Source organism: Macrobrachium rosenbergii, chromosome 3 (assembly GCF_040412425.1).
Source record: "Macrobrachium rosenbergii isolate ZJJX-2024 chromosome 3, ASM4041242v1, whole genome shotgun sequence".
Classification (NCBI taxonomy): Eukaryota; Metazoa; Arthropoda; class Malacostraca; order Decapoda; family Palaemonidae; genus Macrobrachium; species Macrobrachium rosenbergii.
In genome coordinates this window covers 63,309,614-63,324,887 of record NC_089743.1, presented here as the reverse complement: position 1 = coordinate 63,324,887, position 15,274 = coordinate 63,309,614, and the positions used below count along the sequence as shown (strand labels likewise).

At 35.3% G+C, this 15,274-nt stretch overlaps 2 protein-coding genes across 6 annotated transcripts in view; both read left to right on the top strand.

Moving 5' to 3' along the window:
• Window positions 1-1,048: 1,048 nt before the first annotated feature.
• LOC136856463 (RING finger protein 207-like) overlaps window positions 1,049-15,274 on the top strand; it is a 475,485-nt gene continuing 461,259 nt past the window's right edge. For 3 of the 5 annotated variants that reach the window (XM_067134358.1, XM_067134351.1, XM_067134345.1), the window contains exon 1: window positions 1,049-2,352. The gene's annotated coding sequence lies outside the window, so the exon portion shown is untranslated. Of the gene's footprint in view, window positions 2,353-14,080; window positions 14,465-15,274 lie in introns of those variants that run through there. The other 2 variants (XM_067134335.1, XM_067134340.1) reach the window with 2 other exon arrangements.
• The window catches only part of LOC136851508 (uncharacterized), a 27,832-nt gene continuing 15,183 nt past the window's right edge, over window positions 2,626-15,274 (top strand). The window contains exons 1-4 of the mRNA XM_067125647.1: window positions 2,626-2,758; window positions 2,791-2,936; window positions 8,771-8,822; window positions 9,133-9,147. Of these exons, the coding sequence (XP_066981748.1) occupies window positions 2,626-2,758; window positions 2,791-2,936; window positions 8,771-8,822; window positions 9,133-9,147 (346 nt within the window). The remainder of the gene's footprint in view (window positions 2,759-2,790; window positions 2,937-8,770; window positions 8,823-9,132; window positions 9,148-15,274) is intronic.

Below are 15,274 nucleotides of genomic sequence, written 5' to 3'. Positions count from 1 at the left end.
GAAATTTCCCGTAAATGACAGACCGAGGTATCCTCCTGAGGCTGATGGCCATCAGGCTTTCACTCCTGTGAATCATGTGAAATGCAGAGAACGAAAATAGTAGCATTCTTGCCTTTGCTCATGTTGTGAAAGTTACTAAATGGCTGAGTGCATAGGATTTGCGTCCCCACGCTCTGTTCTGATATTACAAAAACCATAGAACGTATAACATACATTCGTTCTCTCTCTCTCTCTCTCTCTCTCTCTCTCTCTCCGGGTTGCAAATCTTATGTATCCACCCAGACACACTATATATATATATATATATATATATATATATATATATATATATATATATATATATATATATATATATATATATATATATATATATATGTGTGTGTGTATCTATATGTATCTATATATAGTTGGATATATGTATATATAGAGAGAGAGATAAATGGATAGTTATAAAATGCGTGGGTATGTATGTGGGTTCGTGTGTGCACGCGTTGGTATCTGTTATAGTTTTTGGGTCACTGTGTTTTTGGTGGTTGTATTGGGTACAGTGTGCATCTACATGCATTCCTTTGCTTGCATGTGCATACCGTGTGTGTTTAAGTTCAGACATAATGTCCTTATAGGCCCCTCATACAAGCACGTAAAAAGAAGCAGGCAGCGTGCGTTCATCATCCCTCCCGTCCCCATGTGCCTCACTCGTCATGTTTCCCCTGTGTATGGCAATGTCTTCCTGTCTTCCTTCCTCTCAGTACCGTCCCACGAAAGCAGTATCCTCCAAACTCAGCACCCGAGCAGAGCCCACCCATCATCATCATTAGAAGAGAGGAAAGAAGGAAAGCAGCGATCTGGTGTAACTACAGCGCTTCCTCGCCCATAGAGAGGAGAGTAAATCTGTGCCTACTATGGAGTAAAACAAGCAATTGCCACGCAGGTAACATCATCTTTACCCAGTGAGATGCCTCCTCATAATTTGCTCCCAAGTTTTCGTTTGTGTGTCGTCGCTTTGGCCCTCCGAAATGGCTGTATTTTACGCTCTCCTGTGTGGGCGACGACCAGTGCAGCGTCTTAGTACTTAAGAATTTATTTCCCACACTAAACTGGGCTACATATTTCGTCATAGTATGCGTAAATGTCGCCCTCAAACGGAGTAACTGGCAACTCGCCGCTACCTAGGAGAGGAGGGGGAACGTCGGGAATAAGGATTTTCCCCTCACTAACCTGGGATGGTCGAGGGGATTTGCTCGTACTAAAAATAAAACCAGCGCTCTTATTTTGGCTTTTTCCTCTTTTTTTTCCTCTCCAAAATATCAGCGACTCATCGTGTTTATTGACGTTGTTTGTTCTTGAATTTTATATCATTCTACATCTGTCGGAAAAAAGACCCGTAAAAGGTATGCACATCTCTGATCCCTTAAAAGGGAGTCCCTTCTTTTTGAAGTTCGGGATGTAAGGTTTTCCGTTATCCGTTGCTCAGTCGGTTGCAACAGATACCGTATCTGATAAATATAACCAGCAGTACATTCCCCCGAACGGCCTTTCTAATAATAGATAAGCTATTCCCATAGCGTGCGGCCTTTTTAGAAGGCAGCGAGTGTCGGCAAGTGGCATATTGAATCAGTTACAAATGGGTCACTCCTGCAAGGGGAAAACGAATGATTTGGGACGGGGAAAAGGAAGAAGAAGAAGAAAAAGACGAAGAAGAAGATGACTCTATTTATAGAACACCGAAGTTGTTATTTTTCCTCTAAGTGTATCCCCATTTACATTAGCGACCGAAAGGCGATGATGGAATGCGACAGGGAAGAAGATTGAGGGAGGTGTGTGTGTGTGTGCGTGTGAGGGCGAATGATGTGTGCGAGGGGAAGGGAGAGGACTTTGAGATGTGAGGAGGTCGTTCGTTCTCTTTGTTACGTTTGCTGCATCGCCTCCTACTGGAATGATGTGACTTAGGGAATAAACGTTCTTCCCTTCGAGTGGAGGGACCGAAGTCCTGGTGACATTGGTAGAGTGCGGCAGCGTGTGAGGTTCCCTCCCCTGACTGTGCCACGGATCAATCTCTGAGACGCGACTACAGACGACCCAACATCACGTCTGGCACTGGCCACCATCTGGCCACTGGCGCTGCCGTCGGGGACGCGATTCCTTCTCGGCTGCCAGAAAAAGGTTTCGATCGGCCTTTGGACCTGATGCTCAGGCGCGCTATAGAGGGTCGGATTCTGTGCTTCGGTTGGCGGTTCAGGAGACCAGGGTACGAGAACCAATCAGTAAGTCGGGAGAAGTGTGGCGGAGAAGATGTACTAGCGTTCCTCTACCGCGGCGGTCTCTCAGTGAGGTGCACTTGTTTAGTCCCAGGTTGGTCGGTGTTGGTGGTGATGAGCTTCACGGGAAAGTGCTGATGGGGAAAGAGGCGAGGGAAAGGAAGTGAGAGTGATGGTGGGGGGAGTGGTGGGGAAAATGGTGGGGTGTGGTGGAGGAAACAAGGTAGTGATGGAGGACTTGGGCGCCAGGTGAGCAGGAGATGGGGAGCAGCTGGGGAGGAGGAGGAGGAAGAGGAGGCTGAGGAGGAGGAGGAGGAGGAGGAGGATGATAAGGGGAAGGGAAAGAGGGGAAGAAGAGGCAAATGAGATGAAGAACCCTCAAGAGAAAGTAAGGAAAAGGGCCCGACGAGAGGAAGGCTTCAGCAAGGGAGAACGAATCGACGACGAAGGCGATGATGATGATGATGTTACATCAGAAAGGAGAGGACTGAAGGTTGAAGGTTGGTGTGGCAACCAGAGCTTATTTTCCTAGCAATGACCAGCAGCCACCAGTACCAGCACCACCACCACCAGCAGCAGCCAGACCAGCAGGACGGAAGTCGTGGTGGTAGCAGCAGCAGCAGCAGCAGCAGCAGCAGCAGCAGCAGCATCACCAGCAAAAACGAAAGTATCAAAGAGGTCCGAACAAAAGCCTCGAACGGAGTCTCAAGTGAAACCCAAAGGGAAAAAAATGCGAAGGAAAAAGAATAGGAAATGCACCAAGGGGAAAAGGCGAAGGAGAACGTCGACAGAAAATCCCAGAATAGAAAAAAGAGAGGAAAAAGAGGAAAGAGAGAAAAGCGCTTGACTCGAAAAGGAAGCTCGGATGAGAATCAGATAAGTTAGGAACAGTAAGTAACAGGTGGACAGGGACAAGTGAATAAATGGAAGGAAACAAAAAAAAGGAGAAAAAGAAAAAGAAAGAAGTGATTCAGTAGTATTAGGTTAATCGGAGAGGGGAGAAACGGGAACCTCATGAATAATTCCCCTCTCGCTGAGCACACACGCGCCTCCGCGTTTGCGTGCGCGCATCCGGTTGTACACACAAACACGCTCGCGCGCTCGCGCAAGTCACTTAGCGTATAGTCAGTCTTATTACTCTACACAGATACACCTTTATAGTAATACACACTCTCTCTCTCTCTCTCTCTCTCTCTCTCTCTCTCTCTCTCTCTCTCTCTCTCTCTCATGCACACACACACACACACACACACACACACAAAGACACGCAGATATCTGCAAAGCTGTTGTCCATATGAATACCGACACTGGGGATGACCATAAATGAAGAATGTGTAATATTAATGTTATCTTATGAAATAATGATGGTGATTTTAGTTTCTCTCGAATTTATAGATTTTAGAATTTTTAGACAGATTGCTTTAGTTTCAGTGTTTTCGTTCAAATTTTGAATATGCCTGATTTGATTTTGGAACATTTTAAGTAAAAATTATTCGGTAACCTTAAAAAAAAATGAATGCTTTAAAATAATTGCTGCATGTTTACGATTTGTAATCGAGCCACTGGAGAATTTTGATAATCACAGTATGCAGCGGGTCATTCCCACAATCAGTGAAAATATGAGGTGTATATGTACGTGAAAACAGAAATATTTTCCATACTTAGAAATGGATAGTATCAATGTAAAACCTAATAATAATTGGTCAATAGAAACATTATCGTAGATACGACACTTAATAATTACGGAACGGCATATCATTGCAGTATCAGTGTAATTATGATAATTATGCAATTAACGTTGCTGTAGCTGTTAATTCAAAATGTTCTGCATCCTGTTAGTCTTGTGAACCCACCTTTGAATTTCAAATAGTTGAATTATCGAGCTGAGTTACAAAGTCACCCTTATTAAGATTTGGTAAACATCCTTAAGGTTGCCATATAGACAGAGCAATTAAATTTTCATGGACAACAGACTTTTCTTTAAGAAACCAGTTAAAAAATGTGGCCTAGTTGTCATGATTTGACAGTAATTCGGTGATTTTTTCGAATGTTTGTCCAAGGAATTACTTTTATTCCTCAGAATCAAAATTCTTTTTTTTTTATTTTATAAATTATGTATTCTGTTTTTTTTTTTCTGAACTACAGTAGAATAACTAAGTCATACTGCATTAGGCTTAAAACATCGCTTGTATAAATAATGTTATTTTAGTATTATACATTACGCTTATATTTCAGCTGTCGAGATCTATATAAAATGATTGTTTGTCTTCTGAAGACAAATTTTATGATAATTTGTTATGCGAGTTTTCAGTCGTTGTTAAAACTCATAATAATCAGCCGTTACGATGATACGGCTCGGCTGATAATATGCCTATTATAGACCTAACATTGTAAAATCATAATAAAAAATTGAGGCCGTTCACTGATTCTGAACAAATATTCTTCATCAGGTCTTTACTGTTTTCGCCAGAGATCTTCAAGAAATTGATGTTTTGAGAGAAAAGCCATTTGTTTTCAAACCATAAGATTCCCATTTCAAAATTTTAATATCACGATGACGTTAGGAAAATCCTTATAAAGATGTCCCTTTCTTTACGATCCTGAAAAAGTGCGAATAATTACGATGAGGCTGTAAATACCTGATAACTTTTGGTAATCGGCGGTCCCTTTGTCCCGAAGGCTTAAAATGTAAAGCCACCGGGAGATATTAATAGAATCACTTGCTATTCATACATTCTTCCTCTCTGGTATGTCGGCTCTCTCTCTCTCTCTCTCTCTCTCTCTCTCTCTCTCTCTCTCTCTCTCTCTCTCTCTCTCTCTCTGATTGTATTATCCTATTATTATATATTTTTAAAATTCTTACTGGTTGATGGAAAATTGTCAGAAAAGGAAAGCAAATACATTCATTCTTCCTATTTGGTTTGTCATGCTCTCTCTCTCTCTCTCTCTCTCTCTCTCTCTCTCTCTCTCTCTCTCTCTCTCTCTCTCTCTCTCTCTCTCATATCAGGTTGACCTATTTTTATCATTTTTGTTGATGTTTTATTAGTTGGTGGATTAAATGCATACATTCCTTTTCGGTGTGTCGGCTCTCTCTCTCTCTCTCTCTCTCTCTCTCTCTCTCTCTCTCTCTCTCTCTCTCTCTCTCTCTCTCTCTCATCGTGTTAACCTGTTATTACAATTTTTTACTATCTTTATTGATGATGGAAATCTTATCAGAAAAGGCGAAACAAATGCGTACATGATCTCTCTCTCTCTCTCTCTCTCTCTCTCTCTCTCTCTCTCTCTCTCTCTCTCTCTCTCTCTCGTTATGCTTGCCTAGTAATTTAATTTTTCTACTATTTATTGATTGATGGAAATAGCGTTAGAGAACGGAAACAAATTCTGGGAGATAAGGCAATGTTCCCAATCACTATATCCCTATCAGTTGTACTAAATCGCTTTTAATTATTGTGTGAGAAGGAACAGAAAACTTAGAAAAGAAATTTTGAGATAAGGATATCGAACGTATTCCATAATACTGTTATCGCAAATTGACCATATTCCTTAGTTAACCTCATGTTCATAAAAAGTATCGGAACTTCATTTTTGTTCTAGTCATATCGAGAGTCCGCAGTCTCGTAAAAGGACGTAGGAGTGGCCAGCAACATTATTTGCGGCGGTCTTTTGCTGTGTTGTCAATTTTGTCATGCCCTTCCATACCAGAAAAGTAGTGGCTTTTCAAATTGTATTTTATGACTAGCGAGAAGGTTGTGTGTCTTGTTCAGTGAAGGCCGAGAAGAAAAAAATGCACGTTCCTTATTCCTTCTTATAACGATCGTATTGGAATGTAACCACATAAACACACATACACACACAGTAATTTATATATATATATATATATATATATATATATATATATATATATATATATATATATATATATATAGGGTGTCTGTAATCCATTTGACCGAGGCCATACGAACTTCATCTTACATTTTCAGTGAAATTACGATTTCATTGTAACATTTATTCGGATTGTGCATTATAAAGCCCCATCCCAGAATCTAAAATTATTCCATAGAATGTGCAGTTACTCTGTTTTAATTTCTTGCAGAAAAAGAACAGTGTGACTGAAAATACAAGAAAGAGCAACCTGTTTAGTAAGTGTTTTAGCCCTTTTCCAGCCCTGGGTAGCGAGCCTCGGTAATAACAGGCAAATGAGGTGGGGACTCTGTGTCATACCTAAGTGAATTTTTGTAAATGTGAGAATTGCGACAAATGAACGCACGACGGTAATTTTACGTGAAATTCAATTTGGGTCTGTGGTGTTTTAATCGAAGTTGATCAAAAGTGCGTGTATGCTAATAAGGTCGGAACATTGCTTAGGAACAATGGGAAGGCTTCAGCTAGAAACATCATGTCGTTGTAATATTTTCTTCATTGAGAAAAAAAGGATTAAGGAAGATTGCTTCGTCTTGGTTTTTCACATTGAAAAATTTGTAACAATAAAAATAACACACTGGTTTGTATGAATAGATAAATAGTCAAAACTGAATAATAATAATAATAATAATAATAATAATAATAATAATAATAATAATAATAATAATAATAATAATAGCCATATTCAAATTGTGGATAACAGTAATCATTAACAAGTGCAGAAAAGTTGATAAAATTAGTTATAAATAATCACCCATAGGTCAGAAAAGTTGATAAAATTAAATATAATCATCCATAGCATCAGAAAAGTAGATAAAATTATCATATATATAATCATCCATACCATCGGAAAATCGACAAAATTAGTCATAAATACGAAAGATATTCTAACCAGATCGAATCCTTCTATGCAAGCAGAAAATTGGTGTGTGCACAGCTGATGCCATTGCGTGAAAGTCGCCGTAATAAATTACATGTCATTGTCTCTTACGCACTGTTACCGTCAGACACGGATTTCATTTGTCTTGTGCCCTTCATTCGTGCAGTCACGCACGTGGGTTCGTTAGCTCCCGGTCATACTACCGGTGCTTGATCACCGCACTCATCGTGACTCATCTTTCCCTAGCTTACTGTGGTGGATGTCTAAGAGGAGATAGAGGCTACTATGCAGAGGGAAGAATTCTCTCTCTCTCTCTCTCTCTCTCTCTCTCTCTCTCTCTCTCTCTCTCTCTCTCTCTCTCTCTCTCTCGTCTCTTGCCAGAGTAAAACAAATTGTAATGAACTTTTTGTCCGCCAAACTGTGCTCAATATTTAGGTAAGGGTATATGTACGTGTGTATGTATGCACACACACACACACACACACACACACACACACACATACATATATATATATATATATATATATATATATATATATATATATATATATATACACATATATATATATATATAAATATATACAGTATATATGTAAATATATTTAATTATATTTATATAATATGAATTATATATATATATATTATATATAATTATATATATATAAATATATTTATATATATATATATATATATATATATATATATATATATATATATATATATATATATATATATATATATATATATTATGAGAATGTGCATTTTGTGTCGTGTCCACCGTTTGTAAGTAGTGCTTAGTGCAATCAGTTACTGTTCCAATTTTTTAAACCTGTAAACATATATATTTTCTATATTCGTGTCTATTTCCCTCAGGGTTTTGATGTATGGGACACTTACTCTTACTAATAACTGTCGCTTTTATTTTTTCTTTTTTTTGTATTTGTTCCCCCCCCCAAAAAAAAGTTAAAGCTATCAATATCAGTGAATTCTTAATGTTTTAGAGTCTAAGCATAACTTAAAAAAAACATACTGAATGAAAGTGACACATATCAACGCAATAACTCTTCTGTCAGTTACTTGTGCTCAGGCGGGTAAATTGGATAATGTTCATTAATAAAGAAACTTTTAGAATTTCATGAATCTTGGTTAAAATATATGTTACGATGACTGATGTAAAAGTACATTCTCGAAAGTTTTGGTTTTGTTATCTGATGTATGGTTAAGCAAAATAGAGAGTTGTGTGCGTTGCCTGACGTATGAGTAAACGTAGCAAATATTTGGTTTTGTTATATGACGTATGAATAAATAAAACAAAGATCTGTTTTGTGTTATCTGACGTAATATAGATTGCGGTTGTCTAAGCGTTGTTCTCATACGGAAGCGAATAATTTTGATGTTGATTACAGGGTACGAATCGGCGAGTTATTTTCCTGTCAGTTCTTTTCTTTGTCTTGTAACTTCGACCTGACTAATGTTTTTTTTTTATGTTACGTCCTGTTTTAAAAGTCTTTTCGGTGAGCAGTTACTCATGAATAGTCGGTAGAGGTAATGCTGTTCTTGGAGGTATTTTTTTTCCGTACCGTATAATAAAGCAATTTTTTTCTATAGCAACTCAGTCAGAAAAGGAAGCGTGCACGTATGGATGACAGACGGCCCTTTCAGATATGAAGGTAATATTACACACTGGTATTATTTTCCTTTATATTTGTAGAGACAGCAATCACCAGTGCGGCAAAGGAGTCCTCCAGATACCATTATGGCAGGTAATAACTGTCGTAAAAGATGTTACCACAATGAATGAGTGATATACGCACTGAATCAAGCAACCACGAGTTACTATGTTTAACAGTCCATTCAGTCCCAGGACCCGCTCACTCCACTGAAGGTACTTGTTTAGGATACCGCTAGTAGATCAGATATAAGAATTTGTTATTTAGTTTCAGGATATTGTAATTACTTTCATTTTAAGTACTCCCACACACACACACACACACACACACACATATAAATGTGTGTGTATTATTTGTAAATTTATATGAATTTATTACATTTAATATAATCCTCTACTTCTAGATATTCTCAGAAAAAGTGAGTTTGTCCTTATCATATCAAGGTAAAAGCTAATCGATTTGGTCGCCTTTGGTCAGGTTAGTGCGGGGGAGTCTCAATCTTTATTGAAAGTTATTCAATTAAGTTTGTTTCATTGTTTTTGTAATAACTAATCAGCAGGAGTTATTTTATATAATGAGCTATTAGTCAAATTAAGTTACATTTCAGACCATTAATCTCATGGACAACTTGTCAGATTTGTTCAGTAGAGAAGAAGATATATATATATATATATATATATATATATATATATATATATATATATATATATATATATATATGATATATGATATTATACACGATCCTTTTCCCTTTTTTAAGGGGTGACTTCATAAGGATACAGCTTTTCACTTTCTCAGATCTGTACGAGCATTTAAATGTATTGTGCAGTGTGCAACGCTAATTCCGTGTTTCTTAAGATTTTAATGTCACAGGCAATCGCGCCAAATTAATTTGGATAAGATTTATTTTAGGTCTAAATCTGATTTTGCGGGCGTTTCAGTTACAGGTATGAGTAGTCGAATTTTGAGCAATTATGTCATGGAGAAGGAAAAAGAAAGATTATTGCTTTGAATCTTATATGGTATATGAATGGCGAAACACCAACTCATTCCCTTATTCCATTCTCAGGGTCTAGTAAACGATTGTTAACAACTCCTATCTTTTATTCAAGGAACAACAGAAAAAGACACCAACAGAGCTTTGATTGCATGATGGACAGTTATTCTATGCAAGGGGATCGGAGATAATTTATTCATTTTCTCAATTGGTGTGGCTCTTCCTATTGTCTGCATGTTTCCGGACACCTTTTTTATTTTTATTTTTGTTTTTATTTTTTGTAATAGGAGTGAAAATTTCCTGTGTTTCATGCAGAACTCACAAAAGTTCAGTATCCTTTTTTTGACAATGTACCCGGATAGTTTTTTCTCATCGGAATACTTTATTAGGTTTCAGCTTTGGAAAACTTTATTTTCCGGGTATTTCATCTATTTTTGACGTATCGAATGTCGTATGTTATATAGCTTCATTTATTTATAGAAAAAAAAAAGATTGTAAATAAACGAAGCTATATAACGTATGCAAAATAAATCTGCCAATTCAGTTTTATTCAACAGCTAAGTTTGAAAATGTATTTGATAAATTTATTACAAATTTATGATTGTGTTACTTATTTGGTTCATTCCTATCTCTAAGAAAAAATGCAAAATTCGAGTTTTAATTAAACTTTTTGTACTACTTCGTAGGAGGGAGTGAGTGAAACGGAAATGAATTAAGTGCCGGCAAGCTGTCTGATTACTGAAGTCACATTTGCCTTTACTCCGTTTGAAGAACTAGCGTGTTGGAGTTGACAAGTTGTAGTTGTTTACTCAAATTGGCATGCAAAAAAGTTTTTAATGTCTTACAGGCTGAAAGGACAAGCAAAGTTTTTAGAAGCACTGCTAAAAGTTATTGGGTGACGTGAATATTTTTGACGACCCCGAGACACTCTTCGGTCTTAGGATTTTAAAGATCCGTAAGTCATGCAAGTCATTAAAGTGATAACGGCTGTTTCCAGATTAGGAATTATCTGCCAAATTTCTGTTTAGGAAAAGATCTTTACATTGTGGCAGCTTTTGTTACCAAGATCAGAGTTGTATCCAAATTACGGAATATCTTCTAAACTTGTATTTTAGGAAAAGATCTATAAATCGGGGCAGCCTTTGTTGAAATGATAAGAGCTGTATTCAGATTACGAAATATCTGGTAGATTTCTATTTTAGGAAAAGATCCTTAACTTGTGGCAGCTTTTGTTAAAATGGTAAGAGCTGTATCCAAATAACGAAATATCTGCTAATTTCTATTTTAGGAAAAAATCTGTAAATCGCGGTAACTTTTGTTAAAAGGGTAAGGGCTGTGTCCAAATTATGAAATATCTGCGAAATTTCTATTTTAGGCAAAGATCTGTAAATCGTCGCAGCTTTTGTTAAATTGCTAAGAGACATTTCCTAATTACGAAATATATGCTAATTTTGTATTTTAGGAAAAGATCTGTAAATCGTCGTAGCTTTTTTTAAAGTAACGATAGCTGTGTAGGAATTACGAAATATCTAATAAACTTCTATTTCAGGAAAAAGAGCTGTCAGTGGTGAGGCAGCCCTTGTTAAAATGATAAGAGCTGTATCCATATTACGAAATATCTGCTAAACTTGTATTTTAAAAAAGATCTGTTAGTCGTGGCAGCCTTTGTTAGAAAGATAAGATCTGTATCGAATTTGCGAAATATCTGCTAAACTTTTATTTTAGGAAAAGAACTGCAAATCGTTGCGGCTTTTTCAAAGTGACGATAACTACGTAGAAATGATAAAATATCTGCTAAACTTCTATTTTAGGAAAAGATCAGTCAGTGGTGGGGCAGCCCATGTTAAAATGATAAGAGCCGTATCCAAATTACGAAATCCCTGCTGAGCATGAAGCTAAATTTGATTAGAGCGAGCCGATCTGCCCATCACAAGCAATGCATTGAGATTTAATTCGATAATGATTCCGTGTCCATCGGCTACAAATCTGAATAGAGTCTAAGTGTCGATATGTGTTTAATGATTATGACGACTATTAGCATAATGCAATGTCCGTTTAACCTGCAAATAAGTTTCGGCAATTTGTTAATGCTTACCCGGCAGCAGAAGAGCCTTTTAGTGATGTCAGCAGTCAGACATGACAGGTTTAGAGATTTATTAAAGAAACGTGTTGGTAGCTTGTTGGTTGCGTCTGTCTGTACTTTTTGTTCGCATGCTTTAGAAGGACTTGTCTTAGTGGCAGTCAGATAGATAAAGTATTTTGCCAGCTTACGAACACACGCATGCAAACGATATACATGCATACATATACACACGTATATATATATATATATATATATATATATATATATATATATAATATATATATATATATATATATATATATATATATATATATATATATATATATATATATATATATATATATATAGAGAGAGAGAGAAAGGGGCATCTACATATACATATATGTGTGTGTGTGATTGTTTGTGTCACTGAATTCCGTATATTCCGTTTCCTTTCTGTGTATAGTAAATTTTCACAAGTGTGTAAAGGATTTTTACCATTTGACTATTGTATGCATAGTGAAAATTCATTAAATAATAATCCTCACACTGATAGCGCACGTGTTTGCCATTCATATTGCAAATTCATTTTTAAAAAGTTTTTTTTTTTTAGAGGAACCATTAAAACTGAAATCAAAAGAAATTCCTATAAAAACCAATCTATTCTTATCCGTCCATGCCCGTTGAAGTAAAATTCATTTGTAAATAAACGAGATGATAAATATCTATGAAAGCTGCAGAACAAAAGTCACTGCTATTGTGTACACCTGTCATTAGAGAGAAAACTCTGTTGCACTCGGAATAAAAGGTGAAACATCGTATAAACAAACTGAGGTCATTTAAAAAATTTTATCTGTTAACATTCTCTCTCTCTCTCTCTCTCTCTCTCTCTCTCTCTCTCTCTCTCTCTCTCTCTCTCTCTCTCTCTCTCTCTATATATATATATATATATATATATATATATATATATATATATATATATATATATATATATATATATATATATATATATATATATACATATTGATTTGTATATTTACATAGGTAAATTTATATGCCATATACATACATATATATATATATATATATGTATATATATATATATATATATATATATATATGTATATATATATATATATATATATATATATATATATATATATATATATATATATATTATGCTCTCCTAATAATGCATAATCATAGATGCATCCTCGTGCATTGTCGATTATATGTATGCATACCTATTGCCCACAAAGAACTATTAACCTGTGCTCACATGTAGATACCAGACTAAGCTCACCAAGCACACTATATATATATATATATATATATATATATATATATATATATATATATATATATATATATATATATATATATATATATATATATATATATATATATATATATATATATATATATATATATATATACATACATACATACATATTAAACATTTATGGTTAACTATATGCTATATATATATATATATATATATATATATATATATATATATATATATATATATACATACATACATATTAAACATTTATGGTTAACTATATGCTATATATATATATATATATATACACATACATACATACATACATATATTAAACATTTATGGTTAACTATATATATATATATATATATATATATATATATATATATATATACATACATATTAAACATTTATGGTTAACTATATGCTATCTCTCACATGTGACAAATTTAAATTAACTGGACGGAACAGATAGTTAAAAGAACTCTGTTATTTTGTGTCATTGGTTATGATAATCACAGTTGTATATTTGCTTAGGATTTCCGGACGTGTTCGTTTTTATTGTTTTGTAATTACTCACAAAATATATATATATATATATATATATATATATATATAATATATACTGTATATATATATATTATGTATATGTATGTTTATAAGTATGCATATATATATATATAATATATATATATATATATATATATATATATATATATATATTATGTATGTATAATTGAATCACAAAAATATGGAACGTGATGAATATACTGTATAAATAAAGGCAATGCCACTATCCTTTGTGGCGTTGCCTTCATTTATATATTATGTATACGTGTGTATATGTATGTATGTATGTGTATGTATGTATGTATTTATTTATGTGTGTATGATTGTTTGTGTGCGTGAGTGTGTGTCTGTATTGTGTATAATAAATGGTTGGTAGGTGATGAGTAGTCAATCTTTCAAATTCGTCCATATAACATTGTGTTCTTAGCTTTTACATCACGATGAAATTTTAACATACCTTTGGAAGCACGGTATGGTCCCACCCCGCCCTACCCGTATGACGATAGTGACGTTAATTTTAATCAGGAAAGAAGTCAATATGAACTAATCACCACCGCCTGAATGAGTTAACTGACTTTGCACAGAGGATCACGACGCATCGTTGTGCAATTTGATGGACCAAGATTTCAAAAGTCTTTCGAGTCACTTATGAAGAAAGAAAAATAATAAGGAAAGAAAAGGCTTCCTTTCCTTCTGGGCCACAAAATTCGACCTCATCAAGTTGCGCTCAGCATTAGCCTTGACCATGCACCGATGCTGTGACGAAACTTTTGCACGAGCTATAACCTTACTCTAATTATAGAGCTGGATACTAGCGAGAGGTAAGCAAAAAATTTTTTGTTATAAGTATGAATTTCCATTTCATTTTCGCTCCTTTCGGAAGCGAAAATGTGTTTGCATTATATACAACAGAATTTTTTTTTATTGAAGCAATAGAAACTGGCGTTGGCTTTCTGAGACCCACCCTGAGGCGTTTTGTGGAGATTGAAGCATTTGCAGAGATCTGGCGAGAGGAGATGAAGGCAATCCTCGTGAAAGGAAGGATAACACCCTCAAGTGGGAAACGTGTGACATTTTGTCATGAATTCGGGCTTGTGATTGCTCCTTTGTGGTTTCTGAGCAGCTCAATACTCTCCTTGTATATGTGCTAATACCCTTTTTACTCTGTAGGTTTCCGTGTATTGTGGGAATCCACATTAACCTCTATTTAGTCTTAGAATTGTAGTTTCAGGTCGGTTTTTTAATTTTTGCTTTTGTGTTCTTGGGTTGTTATGGAGAGATAACCAAAAGTATGTTATCAAATTGTTGTCAGTTCCTTTACCTCTTGTTTACTTTTTAGGCCAGTTCATGTACACATCTCCAACAAGACTATTACAGGCTGCACCAAAAGAGCGGTCGTCGTAGCGTAATAGCATGGTATAAATATAGATTGCAAATATTGGTACTTTTTATACAAGTTGGTAATTTGTAAACCATACCTGTTTACCACTAGATATGTAGTCTTCCATCTTTATGTGGCATTATGCCGGTTATCAGAAAGTTGAGTTCATCTCCAGTTGAGCTCGTGTGTTAACCTCAAAAGCTACATAATTTGAAGTAATGCACACATTGATTTTTCATCACAGGTGTAG